The 18,031-nt window shown below is 42.3% G+C and overlaps 1 protein-coding gene across 1 annotated transcript in view; it reads left to right on the top strand.

The window, feature by feature from the left end:
• Nucleotides 1–318: 318 nt before the first annotated feature.
• Nucleotides 319–18,031, top strand: part of ALDH7A1 (aldehyde dehydrogenase 7 family member A1) — a 37,511-nt gene continuing 19,798 nt past the window's right edge. The window contains exons 1-8 of the mRNA XM_059061583.2: nucleotides 319–704; nucleotides 1,988–2,041; nucleotides 2,817–2,882; nucleotides 9,262–9,342; nucleotides 9,670–9,793; nucleotides 12,396–12,528; nucleotides 14,240–14,284; nucleotides 17,696–17,773. Of these exons, the coding sequence (XP_058917566.2) occupies nucleotides 432–704; nucleotides 1,988–2,041; nucleotides 2,817–2,882; nucleotides 9,262–9,342; nucleotides 9,670–9,793; nucleotides 12,396–12,528; nucleotides 14,240–14,284; nucleotides 17,696–17,773 (854 nt within the window). The 5' untranslated portion in view covers nucleotides 319–431. The remainder of the gene's footprint in view (nucleotides 705–1,987; nucleotides 2,042–2,816; nucleotides 2,883–9,261; nucleotides 9,343–9,669; nucleotides 9,794–12,395; nucleotides 12,529–14,239; nucleotides 14,285–17,695; nucleotides 17,774–18,031) is intronic.

The following is an 18,031-nucleotide window of genomic DNA, read 5'->3' as shown; positions in this document are numbered from 1 at the left end:
CTGATTCACTTTGTTATGAAGCAGAAACTAACACACCATTGTAAAGCAATTATATTCCAATAAAGATTAAAAAAATACAGCAGAAAAAAAATGAAATACCGACTCTTAGACCCCAGTCTGGACCCACCAGATCAAAATTTTCATTTAACACGATGGCCAGGTGATTACTCGCACATTTCAGTCTGACAAGGCCTGCTCAAACCTACTGTATTTTAGTGTCAATATTTTGCTGAAAAAAATTTTCTAGCTGGTGCAGCTGTTCCCAGTCTCTTTCACCAGATGGCAGTAGCGCGTTCACTTCCTCCCAGCCCCACTGTTCCAGGCCGGGGTTAAGCTCCGGGTTACAGCTCCGGGTTCCTGCGGAAGACCCAAATAGGCCTAGAGACGGCGGGGGAGGGGGCGGACCCTGTGGGCGTTACCGGACCTGCCCAATGGGTTCCTCCGGGTGGGGGGCGTGGCCGTATTTCAGCTGCTCCTCGGAACGCAGGCGCTGTGCACCTCCCTGGTTCATTATGTGGCGAGTTCCTGGTCTTCTCTGCGTGAACGTTGCGAGGAAGAGCAAACTCACGGGACCTTTGAACAGGCCTGCCGCCTTCATGTCCACTCTGCTCATCAATCAGCCCCAGTATGCTTGGCTGAAGGAGCTGGGGCTCCGCGAGGAAAACGAGGGCGTGTATAATGGAAGCTGGGGAGGCCGGGGAGAGGTATGCGGGCGTCCCGGGCAATCTCTGCGGCCTCACTTCGTACCGGGAGGCCGGACAGGCACTGCCCAGCTCGAGTCCCCACGGACGCTGTCGGCGGTTGTACTGGGTGGGAGGTTTTGAAGTCCACAGTAGAAGTTTCCTCACGTAGAATGTCTTAAAAATACCGTTAGATTTTAGGTCCCGTGTGTTATGGAGAATCGAGTTCATTTTGGAGCTGGTTGGGGTTGAAGTTCCCACGCATACTTGAAACCGTGCCGGCAGAGTTCGGCACTCTAGTAGAGAACGCCACGCGCTTAGCGGTGGAAATTATCGGAATTTTGTGCTTGACTGTGGCTCCTCACATGTGAGGTGCGCCACAGGTAATGTTTTACCGTATAGTTTTATCTTGTCTTTTCTGAAATCCTTTGGAATGCAAGCTCGGACTTGCTGAAATCCTATCATGTTTTCATTGGGCCCTGAGCTTCCTTGAGGGCTGGGTTTTCAGCGTTTCTCTATTTCCAGAGCCTAACACCGTGCTTGACACCCAGTTAATGTTCAATAAAATGTTTTATAAACTAGGATGGAAAGGTTAGGTTATTATCACCTAGATTTATTTGAGAGCTGCATACAAAAGAAAGCTTTTATAAGAAAATGTTATGTAACATTCTGATAGTTTGTTGAATGAACCTGCTTTGTTAGAGGAAACACATCTTTTAGTTATCTCTGACTGTAGGAGATGCAGGTGGTTTTAATTGTTCCCCAAATCCCCCCTCCCCCATTGGTGGTTTCAGCCTGTTTTTCCTGTATCCAATCATTAGATTCATGGATAAATACCCTCTCCTGAAAGCCTTTTTAAAAGCTACACCTGGGTTTTTTCTTTATAATTGACCTCTCCAGTTTGTGTGGACACAGGCCTTTCCCATGGTTGTCTAGCTTTGGCCATTTCACCCCTTACCAGAGGGTGGGCAGAGTAAGGGAGAGAGGGAATAAGTTAAACTTGTAACTTTGGTCTGTTGTTAATGGAAAAAGAGGCAAAATAATGGATTACATTTAGGCTTTTGTTTAAATACCTAATATTTAGAATGGTGAAGGTGGGTTTTGCAGCAAAGGTTGTTCTGAATGTTCAGGTCAAATATGAAAGAGCTCTGTAGGGTCGCTTATTTGTAACAAGTTAATGTAAAGATTCTGAGTTTGAATATTGTGTCTTAGTCTTTTTTTTCCCCTTTTTTTCTTCCCCCATTTGATCTGCTCCCCCAGTTTGGGATTACATTTTTAGTTTATGGTGGTCATCTTTTTGTTTTAAGGTTATCACCAGCTATTGTCCTGCTAACAATGAGCCGATAGCGAGAGTCCGACAGGTAAGTGGGTTTTGTTTTTTTTAAATGCAAAATGCCCGCTGGGAGTTTGTGCCAGTGATGACACGAGCAATACAACTTTACAAAGTCAAAGAATAATGTTTCTTTTTAATGTAACATTTAAGAATATCAGAGGGAGACTCCCGATGGGGGTGTGTGTGCGCCCCCGGAAAGGTGAACCCTAGAGAGGACTCGGGAGGGGATCCGTTGAAGGGCATGCTTCTGGATCACCTGGGGACTTTTGTTAGAATGAATGTTTTTTTGTTTTTTTTTTGTTTTTTGCGGTACGCGGGCCTCTCACTGTTGGGGCCTCTCCCGTTGCGGAGCACAGGCTCCGGACGCGCAGGCTCAGCGGCCATGGCTCACGGGCCCACCCGCTCCGTGGCCTGTAGGATCTTCCCGGACCGGGGCACGAACCCGTGTCCCCTACATCGGCAGGCGGACTTTCAAGCACTGCGCCACCAGGGAAGCCCAGAATGAATGTTTTGACCTCTTAAATCTGGGTTGGAGCCTGAGGTTCTGAATTTCTAATACAACTCAGGTATTGCTCACAGATGAGGCTCCTGGACCTCACTTTGAGAAGCAAGGTTTTAAAAAGCACAGATTCTAACTTACTGAATTCCAGCAAGTTTTTGGAAGTGTAGGCTGTGAAAATCATTTTAAACCACAGATCTTAGGGTCAACCAGAGATTTTACAATTCTTTTCCAAAAATCTGTGTTCTTAGAAGACCATCACTGCCCTTTCCTTTACCCTGTCTCCCTCCAAATCTTTATTTAGGCCAGCATGGCTGACTATGAAGAAACTGTAAAGGAAGCAAGAGAAGCATGGAGAATCTGGGCAGATGTAAGTATGGGGGCCATGGCACGACTACCTACTGTAATGATGGTGAGATAAGAGACATCTGATGAGCAGGCCAGTGCCCCCTTGCTGAAACAGGAGCTCCTGGGGGCTGCGACTATTGCCTCTGCTGTAGTCCTAACGTAGTGCCTTTTCCACATCTGGCCTTCAGTAATTCAGTAATTTTAAAGGGAATAGAACTCTACTAATGTAGCATAAACTTGATCTATGAACACTTTATTCTCCAACTGAAGTTACTTGAATTTATAATTAAGCAAAGAGAAAGGAATATCTATTCTAAAAATACCTGTATGCTCCTCCTCCCTCTCCCTGCCAGTTTTTTCGGTGGTGGGGGTATCTTAGCAGTAGGTCGACATTCCTGGTTCAAAGGGCAGTGGTGGCAGTGGCCCCTCTTACCGGGCCTAGGCTCCAGTTCCTCAACAGTCTGATGAGGCTTTGAGGCCGGTTCTGCCTTCTTTGTCTCCACCAGGAGTTCTGTGAGCTGGTGTAGGGATTTTGACTGGAGCTGGGCTGGGCCACACTGAGCGATCACTAGATAAGGGCCTAGGTCTGGAGGAGGGGAGAGTAAAGAACTGGCCTAGTCTAGATCTCTCAGGCCTCTCTCACCTCCCCCACCCTGAATATCTCTTTTGGTCTTCAGCTGAAGGCCCGAAGCAGCAGGAATATCCGGTCGGTTAACCCAGTTCTGCCCCTGGGTTTGTTACTTCACCTTAGGGTGCTTTGTCTTGTAAAAAGGGGAGACCAGGTGTGCTTACCTCTTGAGTTATTGTGAGGGTTAAATGAATTAATCATTTAAAGTGCTTGCAGATAGGGGCAAGTCTTCGTACCTGTGAGCTTGATTTCTAGAGCCATGTGCTGCTGGGTTTGTGACTGCTGAGCCTCAGTGGTTTTTTGATTTTGTCCTGAATCGGTGATTGCTGTGGGGAGTTGGGGAAGGGCAGACTCTCCAGGAGAGCCCTGGGTTGAATGCAGGGTTATCGTCAGCCAAGAGGCTGCCTCTGTGCAAAGCAGGAAGAACATCTCTTTAATTCTGGCTGTAAGTTTTGCTCAGGGTTCCATTATATACAATCAAAAATATCCTTGAACAAAGAAAATACCACTTCCAAAAGTAAGCAGGGTGCTAAGTAAAGTTCACCTTAGCAGGATAGAGAATTGTGACCAAAGTTGTGTCACATTATTTGAAGTCAGCCAGTTCCACCTCTGCAGGTCTCACATCTGCAGATACGGAGTGCTGACTGTTCTCAGCCACTCTATGTAAGGGACTTGAGCATCCACAAGTTTTGGAATCCATGGGGGTCCTGGAACCAATCCCCTGTGGATACTGAAGGACAATTGTACTCTTTAAAAAAAAAAAATTAATAGACTTTATATATTAGAGCAGTTTTAGGGTGAAACTATAGGGGAGGAAAATTTTTTATTCTCTGCTAGGTTCTTTGGCTGTTCTAATTAAATCAGCATACAGCAGACTGACAGGAGAAAAACAAATTTTAGTTTTGTATGAGGGGGAGACACTAAGATACGAGACCCAAAGGCAGTCAGGCAGGTGAGGCTTATATACCATCCTGATCTAAGGAAAGGGATGGGGGCCTGGGGCTTCAAAGAAGAGGACAAATCTCAGGAACGTGAGAAGAGCATGTGTTTGGTAACAAATGTTTTCCCTAATGCAGATAAGTCAGATATAAAAAGTAACCTCTGGCGATAGCTTCTGGTATAGGTCCCCTTTCTAAGTTCTTGTAGGTGGTTAAGGAGGGGTTGGAAATCTTTTCCGAGTCTACTGTGCTTTGATTGCTTTTAGCTCAAAATAATGCCAAATAACATGCCAGACTGGCCCATTCCGGGGTGGCTTGAACCCCTTCAACGGAAGGATGATCACGAAGTGTAGAGTTCCTTACTCTCCATCACTTCTGCAAGTTTCCTGTATTAATACCCTGCATTAGTGTGGTACGTGTTAATTGGTGAGCCAATATGGACACATTAATATTAACAAGTCCATAATTCTCATTAGGATTCACCCTTTGCATGTGCTATTTTGAATGCTAGTGAAACTTTTGACCAGAAACTTCCATTATATGTGTGTCTTTACCCATAGTAAGTATAATCTTGTTTGAAAAAAGATTTGTGTGAATTCAGGGTCTTTTCTTTCCCTGAACTGGCTTTTAGGTTAGTCTTGACTCTGCCCAATTTGTTGTTGTTGCTAGTGTGTGTGTGTGTGTGTGTGTGTGTGTGTGTGTGTGTGTGTGTGTGTGTGTGTGTGTGTGTGTGTGTGTGTGTGTGTGTGTGTGTGTGTGTGTGTGTGTGTGTGTGTGTGTGTGTGTGTGTGTGTGTGTGTGTGTGTGTGTGTTAGTTACGCGGGCCTCTCACTGTTGGGGCCTCTCCTGTTGTGGAGCACAGGCTCCGGACACGCAGGCTCAACGGCCATGGCTCACGGGCCTAGCTGCTCTGCAGCATGTGGGATCCTCCCGGACTGGGGCATGAACCCGTGTCCCCTGCATCGGCAGGTGGACTCTCAACCACTGTGCCACCAGGGAAGCCCTGTTGTTGCTACTTTTGAATTCAGGTTCTTACCTGGTGCCTGCTCTTTACTCAACTGGGCCAGCCTCTGCACCTAACATTCTTACTATTTCTGCTTTTACTTGTCAGACCTCTCAGTAGAGTCAGGGTGCTAAGTGGGAACAGGTGGCTTTCCTGGGTGATGGTAAAATCAGTTGGGAATCCCACTTGTTAGAATTTGAGTTAAACAATTGAGTCCAAAGTTTAGGGAAGAAGCAGAGCCTTTCCTAACTGTGCCTCTGGACTCCTGCCAGCAGGGCTGCTGGTCCTGAAACAAGAACAGACCAAAGCTTGACCCCTTCCTGGTATATACACTTTTTCACTTGGATGCTCACTCCTGTGGGGCTACTTCTGCTTGGTCCTGATCTTTCTGGATGGCCTTGCCTGTGAGGACAAACCACGGTTTTATTTAGTTCATTTGTGTCAAACCTGGAATTTTTCAAAGGGAATTTTGTCTCCTTTTTCCTTAAAAAAAAAAAAAAGAAAAAAAGTAGATACCAGAATCTTGGTAACTCTTTAACATGGGCGGTATCTTTGTAGCACTTGCCCAAGGGGGCAGCTGATACTTCCCTCAGTGCTCACAGTTCTCTTCTACGGCTGCCTCTGATGTTCATTATAAATCTCACTTCACGGTAAGCTGTGTAGGGATAAGGACTCTCCGTTTCCCATCTCAGGAGGGTCTGAGGTTATTGATGCCCTGTCACGCTGGGACTGATCAAGCCCACACAGGGAATATGGCTGTATTCCTGGTTTCCTGCTCTCCCCTCATACCCCTCACCTCATACCTAATCCTGGCTTTCTTCTCATCTCTTGCTGCTCGTACTAATCATCTTGGAAGCTGCAGGAAAAAGAAAAAAAAAAAAAAAAAAAAAAAAGCCAGGTTTGAGTGGTCTGGGATGGAATGTAGTTTAAACCGTGGGTGGTGGTTCTAATGTGTAGCCAGGGTTGAGACTTGATCAATTACCAAGTCTTAAACACTTGGAATTGTATTTCTCTCTATTGCTATTTTTGTGGTCCAGACAGCTACCATCTCTTGTCTGGCCTCATTTCCTACCTGGGTCTTTTCTCCCTCCAATCCATTTTCTATACCACATTTAGAGTGGTGTTTTAAAAAGCACTGTGATTTTTCTCCCCACCATATAAAACCCTTTAGTGATTTCCCCACTGCTCTTTGGATCCTTTACATAGTCCTTTGCAGTGTGGCCCCTACTTTCCTCTCCTACCTCTTTGAAGTCTTTATAGTTTTCCAAAATCACCGTGTTGTCTTGTCTTTTAGCCTTTGCATATGTTATGCTCCCTGTCCCCCATACTTTCTCTACCTCTTCAGCTGGTAAACACCAGTCATGCTTTAGGTCTTCGGTCTCAACTCTAAACTTCTTTAAAAAGCCTCCTTCCTCCCCACCTCCTTGCCCCCAAGTAATTCTAGGTTAACACTCATAGGTGGTCCAGTTGTGCAGTCTAGCTCCATCACGGTGCTTACCACATGAAATTGTAATCTCCTGTTTTGTTTCTACCACCCTCACTCGACCATTGGCTCTAGGGGGCATGAATCGTAGCTGACTTGTTTCCCTAGTATCCCGGCGGTTAGCACAATACCTGGCACGTAGAACGTGTGCAGTAAGTGGTGATCGAAAGACTGATAGAATAAATGTGCTTGGAATAGCTATGTGTATTGAGTTGGCCATTCTGAGTTGAAATTAACCAGTTTGCTAAATTTATAAATGTGTGGGCTAAATTTGATCAAAACATTATTAAACCCATTCCATGCCTTAGAAAATACAAAGTATCTGTGCTACTTCATTTAATGTTATAATTTTTGTTTACTGTTTCTGAAAGTGTGCAGGTATCGTAAAAATAGCAAATATCCACATACAAAATGTGGAGAATGAAAGTCTTGATTCCATTTCCCAGAAATTACAGTTGTTAATATATTTTATATTCCTTCAAACTTAATGCATATGGTAAGTAAACTTTTGCTTATCTTACTATTTTTATGGCTTTTAAAAGTTTTTCCTTATAAATTTACTTTATTCTTCGTAGAGAGTGTCAAGCATTCCATTTTATGGCTATTCCATAGTTAACCAATCATATACCGATGGACATTTAGATGGTTTCTGTTTTCTCTACTGGAAACAGTACTGCAGTAAATGCTGTTGTACCTCTACTTTTGCACACTTATATATATACTCAGTTTCCAGGAGTAGAACTGCCTATTCAAAGTGGGGACATTTTAAATGCTAATAGAATACCAAGCTACCCTTCAGAAAAGCTATACTAAGACATTTGGGGTACATCTGGGAAGGAGAGAGAGTGAAGAAGAGCCCTGAGCTCACGGTCAAGCTCTAGGAGACCTCTCTGAGGAGGGCATGGGGGGACTGGCTGCAGCCTGGGAGGGTGGGAATGGTCCTGTTGGTTGCCTTTCAAGGGAGAGGTAGAATAAATCAGGAAGAGCTGGAAGAGAGAGAAGGGGTGACATCGTAGGTGGCGAAAGTATGTCTCCATTCATGCATCACATCTCTAACTTAATATGGCCCAACCTGTACTCCACCTCCCCCAAAAAATCCTGATGGCTTCTTCTGAGTTATCTTCATCCCTGTAATTCTACATCCATCTACCTAGCTATTCAAGCCAGAGACCTGGGAGTCATCCTTAGTGCTTTCCCCATACCTGTTCCATTAATTAGTGTGTTCTGTCCATTCTACTTCCAAAATAGATTCTGAATCCACTTTTTGTCTCCCTTGCTTCTATCTTAAGGCTCAGTCACCAGTATTTTTTGCCTAGGCTAGTAGAACATGTTCTTAGTTGGTCTCCCTTCTTCTACTCTTTTCCCCTCCAATTTATTCTACACCCATCAGGCACTGATCTTAGAAAAGTTCAAGCGAATCATCTTTTTCTGCCTCTTAAAAACCATTAAAGACTTCCCATTGCACATGGAATAAAATTCCGACTCCTTAAAGCTCCTTCTACCTGTAGGCATAGTGTCCTTCTCAGTCAGCCCCTCATATATGATAGGCTTTTGTTTTCCATGGGTCTCTTACACATTTTTCTTTTCCTTGGGAGGAATATTCCTATGGTTGACTTTTCCCGACCTTAGGTATCAGCTTAAATCTCACCTTGGAGATTGGGGCTGACAGCCTTTTAGGTAAAGTAGTGTACCCATTTATCCTCCAAAGCTGCTGTTTTCTCTGTCTTAGAACCTTCTTTATTTCCTTGGTCTTTATAGCCCTTGTGGCACTTCGTAATTATTTGTTGCCTCCCCCCGCCCGTTATTAGCACCATGACTACTGCTTAGATAATAATTATTAGCTCCGTGAGTGCCTCACTTATTTTAGCCCCGGTGCCTAGTACTGCTGTTGTCACATAGTATGTAGGTGCTCAGAAAGTATTTGGTGAGTGAGTGGTACTATTTGAATGGATTATGGAATACCAGCTTTGTAAGTAAGCTGAATTTAGGGTTTGGGCATGCAGTCAGTTTGACCCATATGAAAATACCTCTGGGAATCATAAAGGGTTACACGTATGTAAGGCATTCTGAGCTTTCTGGAGCCATCCCCAAAAGTTGTGTTCAAGCTGAATTTCTCTCTGTACTTAGCACAGTCCTTGGCTCACCAAGAAGGTGTCATCTGGGTATTTTTTTTTTGGTCTCTGGTATGGGTCTTAGGGCCTGCCATGTCACAGTCTTGATGGGATCAAAACAGTTGTCTTTGATGTGCTTGTACTTTGTTCTCTTATTGTACATTTATCTAATACTTACTGTGTTATAGACATGAGCTTACACTTTGAATCAGACACTAAAATTTCATTATTTTCTTAGATACCTGCTCCAAAGCGAGGAGAAGTAGTGAGACAGATTGGTGATGCCTTGCGGGAGAAGATCCAAGTACTAGGAAGCTTGGTAAAGTATTTTTGTAGGTAATATACTATCCTTTGAGTGAGGAATAAGGCTATCTTGTCCTCCTGTGTATAAGATTGTGATTTTTAAGAAGAGTAATTTATATATTTCAAAAATCTTTTCTTTAGAGGGAAGATTAACAAGATGGACAGGAAAAAGTGAAGACAATTCTTGGGTTTTAAAATTCTTCAGAAAAATAAGAACAGACTTTCTGAAGTTTATGAGCACCACAAAACAGAAACAAAATATGTTTTGATTTCCCCACCATAAATTTAATGTTTAAGTATGAATTCTATTGGAAAAATGCGATTTGGTCTTTTGTATTTTTAGGTGTCTTTGGAGATGGGGAAGATCTTAGTGGAAGGTGTGGGAGAAGTTCAAGAGTACGTGGATATTTGTGATTATGCTGTTGGCTTATCTCGGATGATTGGGGGACCCATCCTGCCTTCTGAAAGTAAGCAATGAAGTCAGTTCAGCTAAGAGATTTTTAATTTAATTTTATTTATTTTTAAGAGTTTCATACTCTAACACAGAGAGCTCCAAAAATTTCTCTGGCTGTGAACAGTTTGCAAAAAAAGGAATTTCAGGTAATACATAGATATGATAATAACTTTATTTTCTTTACTAGGAAAGGCAAATTAAAGCAGATGAAGACATCAGATTAAAATGCTTAAACTTAAAAAAATTTTTTTTAAATTGGCAAGTCCATGGGTGAGACAGACACTCTTTTATGGGGACTTTTGGCAATGTGGATCACCAGTCTGTCTGGGGAACAATATGGAAAAATATCTATCCAAAGAGCCTTAAATACTTAATACCAGTTTCCAGAATCTAATTGAAGTAATAATCTGAAATGTGACTGAGGTTCATGTGTGAAGATGATCATTGTCTTATTAATAGGAAACATTAGAAATGACCTACATGTCAAATCATATGACAAAAGTTGAGTAAATAATTTTGGCAGTCTATTAGCAGCCATTAAAAAAATCATGGGGGCCTTCTCAGGTGGCACAGTGGTTGAGAGTCTGCCTGCCGATGCAGGGGACACAGGTTCGTGCCCCGGTCCGGGAAGATCCCACATGCCGCGGAGCGGCTGGGCCCGTGAGCCATGGCCACTGTGCCTGCGCGTCCGGAGCCTGTGCTCCGCAATGGGAGAGGCCACAACAGTGAGAGGCCCGCGTACAGCAAAAAAAAAATCATGAAGTTTGCTTTCCCCAACCCCAAATTTTATGGGAAAGTTGTATTTACTTATTTTTGAATTATTTTAATTTTTTTGAAGAGGTAATATATTCATATCACAAAATTAAAAAGGAATAAAAGGGTAAAGGTCGAAAAGGTTTTGTCCTCCCCACAGGATACTCCATAGTATCTCCATGGAAGTATCGAATGTTTCTGGTTTCTTGTGTATCTTTTTAGAGCTTTTATTCACATGTAGGCAAATACTTGTCTTTTAGGAACATAAACATTAGCAAACTGTATGTTCTGTTCTCTACTTTTTTCCTACTTAATGTGTCTTAGAAATTGTTTCATATTATTCCAATAAGGTACTTCTTTCATCTTTTTTTATGGTTGTCTGTTTGTTGTAAGGATGGCCATTTCCTAAAAGATGGATATTTAGGGTATTTTCAGTCTTTGGTTGTTAAACTGTGCTGCAAGGACCAACCTTGTACTTAATGATGAGGACAAGGAAAAGGTGGAAGTCTGCCAAAGTAGTAACTTTGTTACTTGGTTGTTTGTCACGGCAGAATTATTGATGGTTGTTATTGTCTTCTTTATATTTTTCTATATTTTCCAAAGTTTCTACAATGGGAATTCTGTTACATTTATAATCAGGAAAATAAATTTTTGAAAAAATCGTATTTTCCTATTTTTTCTTAGACTATCGGGCAAATTCCCTGCTTGTAGGAAGTTAGGGGATTCTTTTCAAATGTACAGTTATTATCTTTAATTAGATACATAATAACGATTGCCTTTAGCCATTAGTAACTGTATTACTTCAGCACTGCTGGAGGGCACAGTGTAAGGGGGAGAGATGGGTGGAGAGGGAACCTTGGGTAGGGACTTTTCATGGAGTTTGGACTTTACCCTGAGGGCAGCTCCAGTACTGATCCCGACACCAATAAGAGCTGCACTGGCCTACTTGGGGGGAGGATAAAGGTGGGAGGGGCAGAGAAGAGGAGGCAGGCCCTGCAGGAAGAGGCCCTGTGAGGCTGTACCAGCACATCATCTCCAGGGAGATTAGGGTTCCTAGACTAAGGGAGGGCCTGGGAATGAGATGCAGCAAGTGGTGGGTTCCCTGTTGTTGCTAGCAGTGTGAGCATGGCCAGAAAGGTGGATGGCTGGGAACATGACCTTCCTAGTGCTTTTAACCAGGTTTTGTGAACCTTCACACTCCTTGCTCTGGTTCTTCGCTTCTCCAGCTGCCTTTGATTAAAATCAGGCCCTTTTGGGATTATGGTGTCTTTAAGTTTAAAGTTTGTCTATAAAATGCAAATCGTTCAATTTGTATTTTCAGTTTTCCTGTATGAATGTAAAGATTTGTGCAATTCATTCACTCAACATTTTTATAATTATTATAACTTTTTTCCCTGTATGTGAGCCACTTTGTTTTGAATTTAGAGAGGTTAGCTGAGGGCTTCATCAGGCAACGTCAAGAGCACGGCCCTGAGAGTCATGACTTCTGTGTTGTGGTCATGCCCTGCCCTTGGCAATCACATCACCTAGGACACGTCTCATCTACTCTCTGAAGTTTCCTTGTCTCCCAGATGGGACTGAAACTGCCCTGATCTACACCGAGTTCCTATGAGCAGAGGCATAATGGATATCCTCATGGTTTATAAGATAATGTGGTAGTAATAACAGCTTTTGTTGTATGCTGATTAATGTACCAACATCCCACAGCTGTGTAAAGTGATCCGCTACAAGGCATCTGGAGTCCCCACCTGGTCTGGTGCACCTTTGTTCTGAAAATGAAAGATTGCAGACTTTGTTCTTACTACCTTGACAGGTATGAAATTAACATGCTTAAGCATGTTGCATGCTCTCCCTGTCCTCAGGACCTGGACATGCGCTCATTGAACAGTGGAATCCTTTAGGCCTGGTTGGAATCATAACTGCATTCAACTTCCCTGTGGCGGTGTATGGCTGGAACAACGCCATCGCCATGATCTGTGGGAATGCCTGCCTTTGGTAAGAACAGCTCATTTTCTTATCCAGTAGTTAGATGGTAAAATTAGCTATTTTCAGGTACTACTGAAAAGTATTGCAAATGTATTGAAATGTTTTCTACTACTCTTTCAATTAACATAGCTAAGTCACACCTGGTAGTTGTGAAATGGTGATTTTTAATTATTACAAATTTTACCATTGGTAAAATTTATATTTTTTGACCTCCTTTTTTTTTTTTTTGACAAAGCCTTGTCCCTTGTTCCTTCCAGTTATTTCTAGCCCAAGCTGGTGTACTGTAATTCAATTCTGACACTATCTGGACTCAGTGTCAGGCTCTACCTGTTTAAGGGCTCAGTCTTCCACAATACTGCCCCTACTTAAGATGCAAGCTGCAGATGTTCCCAGTCCCCGGGACATCTGTAGTTCCTACCAGCCATCTACAAATCTGGAGGTTCCTGTGAACCATTGGTTTCAGTAATTCATTAGAATGGCCTACAAAACTCAAGAAAGTGCAATATTTAATTATTGCAGTTTTATTTTAAAGGATACATATAGGGCATGGTCTAGAAGGGTGCCAGACGCAGAGCTTCCCTGCTCTTTCCCTGTGAGGTGAGGACATGTCACCTTCCCAACCAGGAGGCTCCACTGAGCTTTGGTGTCCAGAATTTTTATGGGGGTTTTATTACGTTGGCATGATTGAGTAAATCATTGTACATGTGATTGAACTTAAGTCTTCATCCCTCCTCCCCTCCCCGTGGTTGATCTTTCTGGTGACCAATGACCAGCACCCATCCTGATGCTATCTTGGGGGCCGGCCCACTAGTCACCTTATTAGCATAAAAAAGACACTTCGGTTACTCGGAAAATTCCAAAGGGTGTTGATACAGCAAGTGCCAGAAAACTGGGAGTGAAAACCAGATAGTCTTTATTATACTATACTAACTAACAGAAAGCTAAGTGAACAAGTAGGAGGGAAAAAAAGAACTTGTGATACGTCACAACCTTCTTTTAAAAATTCGATTCTTTTTTTTAACTCAATAAAATTTGTTAGTGAATTCCCAAGTGATTATGAGGCATTTGGCCATATTCCCATTGATGGATTAAATGTTACATCGCTATAAAATATGTGATAGTAAAAATTAGCTGGGACAGTGTCAGTATTTATAGATGACAAAACAGTTGCTTGTTTTTAGCTTTCATGTTCAATGGAGGAACTTAGATCGGGAAAACCAGGAGAATTGTCTTTGCCCCTTTTGTATCTGTCCCACTAATATGTACTGATCTCAGTGTTGTATTCAGTTGAAGGTATTCAAAGACTGTATGAAAGCAAGGGCATAGTTGGGAGGATTAATGATCTGGCACCATGTTACCAAAGGCTAGTTGTATAGTTTTCTTCAGCCCTCTGAACCTTCCAATGAAAGTTCATGTTTACTGATTTCTGTTTTACTCAGTTTCCATAATTGGCAGAGGTTAATGTAACAGTTCCTGTGATCAGTGCAGCAAGCAGGTTCAGAATTGCTTAGTGCCATTTTTCTATTTATAAAAGTTTTATAGTTCCTTAGGTCCCAGAGGCACCAAGCTGAAGGATAGATTTCTCTTTCAGTTACTAGGCTCAGTTGCTTACTTGGAGAGAACTTTTTCTCACAAAGACTTCTGCTTGAAAATAAAAGGTATTTATGATTTCCACCAAATTAAACTGCCTTTTTTTGTTTTGTTTTTTTACCCTTATAAGGAAAGGAGCTCCAACAACTTCCCTCATTAGTGTAGCTGTCACAAAGTAAGTATGTATGACTTTCTTCTTTCTGGGTATGGAAGAATCTTAAAATGGTGATTGATAGGCAGTGAATTGTTTTTTTTTTTTTTTGCGGTATGCGGGGCTCTCACTGTTGTGGCCTCTCCCGTTGTGGAGCACAGGCTGTGGACGCGCAGGCTCAGCGGCCATGGCTCACGGGCCCAGCCACTCCGCGGCATGTGGGATCTTCCTGGACCAGGGCACGAACCCGTGTCTCCTGCATCGGCAGGCGGATTCTCAACCACTGCGCCACCAGGGAAGCCCAGCAGAGTGAATTTTTAATATGACATGAAAGTGTCATTTATTTTAGCATGGAGTTTGGATAAACTCTTTCTTCTTTGGTTGTTAGAACATTTTTGTATCGTTAGGCCGTTTACAGAGCTTTTTCAGAGCCATACATTTAAGTCTTGGGAAACATGACAGATATTGATGTAAATGTTGAACTTGAACTCTTAAAACATTTTTTTTTGTCACTTGCAAAATAAAAACCAAATCCAGTGGAGAGGAAATACTCTTGCAATTTAGGGGCTTTATGCTATAACTATTCAGCATGTTAATGGTCTTGATTTCTACTCACCTGATACTTTTACTGCTTTTGTTTAATAGACAGCAAAGCAGAAAGGGTTATTATATTATTCCACTGATTCTTCTGACACTATCTAAAATGTATTTCATCTTTCGGTTAAAAAAATTACTGTTTTATTTATTCCTGTTTGGAAACATGACTACTCTGATTAGGTCATAAAATCAGTGTTACTAATTTATCATTCCAGAATTTAGAGAATGTATAGAAGAGAGTGCCTTCCCATGTAGGGTGACAGTGGGCCCTTGATGTTCCATCATTTGCGTGGTCTATATTCTCTGATTTAAAGAATTGTTGGTAGAGAGTCTGTGATGGATTCTCTACATAAGAGGATCCTTAATGTTGGAAGGTCGTTTTAGAAACACTGGCTTAGGAAGTGAAAAGTCGGCTATAAAAAGAGTAGTGTGTATTAAGTGTTTACTTGAAAGGAATATGTGATATTGAGGAAACAATATCTTTCAAGGCAAAGTTGTTCAAATTAAATATTAAGAATAACACTGACATACAAAGCACATAAAAATGATGAGATTCCCCAGGCATTTTTTTTTTTTTTTTTTTGCGGTACGCGTGCCGCTCACTGCTGTGGCCTCTCCCGCTGCGGAGCACAGGCTCCAGACGCGCAGGCTCAGCGGCCATGGCTCACGGGCCCAGCCGCTCCGCGGCATGTGGGATCCTCCCGGACCGGGGCACGAACCCGTGTTCCCTGCATTGGCAGGCGGACTCTCAATCACTGCGCCACCAGGGGAGCCCCCCCGGGCAAGTTTTTAAAATAATCCTTAAAAAAGAAAAAGTTAATGTGGACATAGTGAACTGACTTGCCAGTTGTTATTAGTAGCTGGTTAAATTATTATTAATTTTGATATTAGTTCTAACTTACTGTTGCCTTGTGCTTTTAAATATTTGATTTATTTATTTACTTTAAACCTTTGAAGGGTTTGAGGTGTTCATAGGAACATGGATGATTTTTTTTTTTAGGTAATTGAGAGTATTATCTGATTTTGTATTGTAAGCCAATAAGTAAAATGATGCTAAATTGTACTGGAATTAACCAAGTGTGCTGCGATGTCCACTGGCAGTTTTTAAAATTCAGCTAATATTCAGACTCATAAAATGACCACATATTGTACCTGTATATGTTCAGAAGGATATAGGACAGGAACATAGTTTGCTAGGAGGATAGCATCAGGTATTCCTCTTGATTCAGTGCCTTTGTAGCAGTTTATTCAGGGCAAAGGAGATAAGATCTATACTGGACAGGTGTGGAGGTTGCCCTGGCTTAAAAGCCGAATGCCCCACATGAGCTAAAATGTCTTGTAACAATTCTATCCACGTGGCTTTCAACCACCCACCAGGGACATACAGTTACAGGAGTCACTGCGCTCAGAGAAGGGCAAAGCATGAGGTTCCCAGTTGTAGTTCTCAGGTCATTATTCCAGTTTAGATTGAGATGAACAGTCAGGGGTCATTTTTACCATGAGCCATACTGTCTGGGTAGCATTGTTGATACTCTGGCATTTATCAGGTAACTTGAGGAACAAAACTAGAGTTAACCCAAGGTCAGATTCTCATGCATTAGGGGAAGAGGGTTTGGTTAACCTTTACCCACAGGCCAAAGCAAAATACCTACCCTTCAGGAGCAGTCAGCTACGTGTACAGATAGTAGATACACCCTGAGTCCCTGAAGAGAATTGTACAGCCTGACAACTGGTCTCAGACATGACAACTGCAGTATGTGGTCCTTGATTGGGTGGAGGAAAGAAAACTGCTGTAAAGGACATTTTGGGGGAGAATTGGAGAATGTACTTAGGTATGACAATGGTATCTTTTTTATGGAAGTGGGTACAGGATTTGGATCCTTTTGAAATTTAAGTTAAGCAAATTAGAAAGTAGCCAGTAGCTTGGGATGATTGATGGAAAGAACTTTTGCTCTATTTAGGCCCATGCTCCTCAGGAAGCTCAAAATCAATGAAAGAACCCTGTTGCAGAGAAATCAGAATTACTGGAGCCATTTTTTACAACTTAAAATCAGATTTAAGTAGCATGGAACTGTGTTTCTCATTTTGACTCTAACAGCCTAAGTTGTCAGCAGACTAATTAAGGAAAAGCTGTGCCTGTCCACCTTACTTTAGCCCGGAGGGCACTGTTTCCTGACTAAGGTTGGCGTGAAGCCAGTGGAACTAGCCCTGAGCTTCTCTGGGGTTCTGCAGGCAGGCCCAGTGCCTTCTGCTCTGTCTTGTCAGCACACTGTCTGGGTTTGGCGAACCTCTTTCCCTTTCCATCCTTTACCACGTCTCTGGCTGCCTCTGCTTGGCACAGATGCGCCAAAACCTCTCATTTGCTAATGGGAGCTATCTTTCATTTTCTTCATCTTTGGGGGGTTTGATTCCATATTTCCCTTATTTCTTTAACATCATTTTAGTGGATTTGTGGTGAGAAGCTCCCCCCCCCAAAAAAAAAACCGCTCTGCAGTCAGTCTACCATCTTGAACCAGATATGTCTTCATAGTTTGGCAGAAAATACTTGAGAACAGTGATCACTTGAACTTTCCGCCCAGTGCTTTAGGTGTTTTGTTTATTTCGCATGTCTTCTTCTTCAGTTTCTTTTAGAGAAAAAAAAAAAAGAGTCCTGCTTTTTAAGTGTTTGAAAACCTCATCTGTAGTATCTGAGGAGAAATCTAGGCCTGGATATTTGAGGGATGGGAGAGAAAGTTGAAAAAAGAAAGTAGTCACATAGTTGGAATTTATTGCTATTTTTCAAAAAATGGTAAGAAATTAAATCACTCCCTTCCTTAGTAATTGCTTTTTTTCCCCTAGGATAATAGCCAAGGTTCTGGAGGATAACAAGCTGCCTGGTGCGATTTGTTCCTTGACATGTGGTGGAGCAGATGTTGGGTAGGTCAATAATAGACCCAGAGTGTCTTTCTGCTGAAGGGCTTGGGTTGATCAACTAGCATCATCTTTACTAGAATTTCGAATCTCAGTATAGACAGCTCAGGAGGTGAGAGTGCTTTTTTGGAATCATTATTGTTACGGATCTCATTGGGCTTTACTTCAGTAATGTGTAGTGTCTGTTGGAGGATGAGTAAGAACTGTCTTTTTCATTGCCCAGAGCTACTATTTTAAGGTGTTTATATCCTAAAATAACCCCCT

The sequence above is a fragment of the Kogia breviceps genome, chromosome 4, assembly GCF_026419965.1.
Source record: "Kogia breviceps isolate mKogBre1 chromosome 4, mKogBre1 haplotype 1, whole genome shotgun sequence".
NCBI lineage: Eukaryota > Metazoa > Chordata > Mammalia > Artiodactyla > Physeteridae > Kogia > Kogia breviceps.
This window is presented reverse-complemented; position numbering and strand designations above follow the sequence as displayed.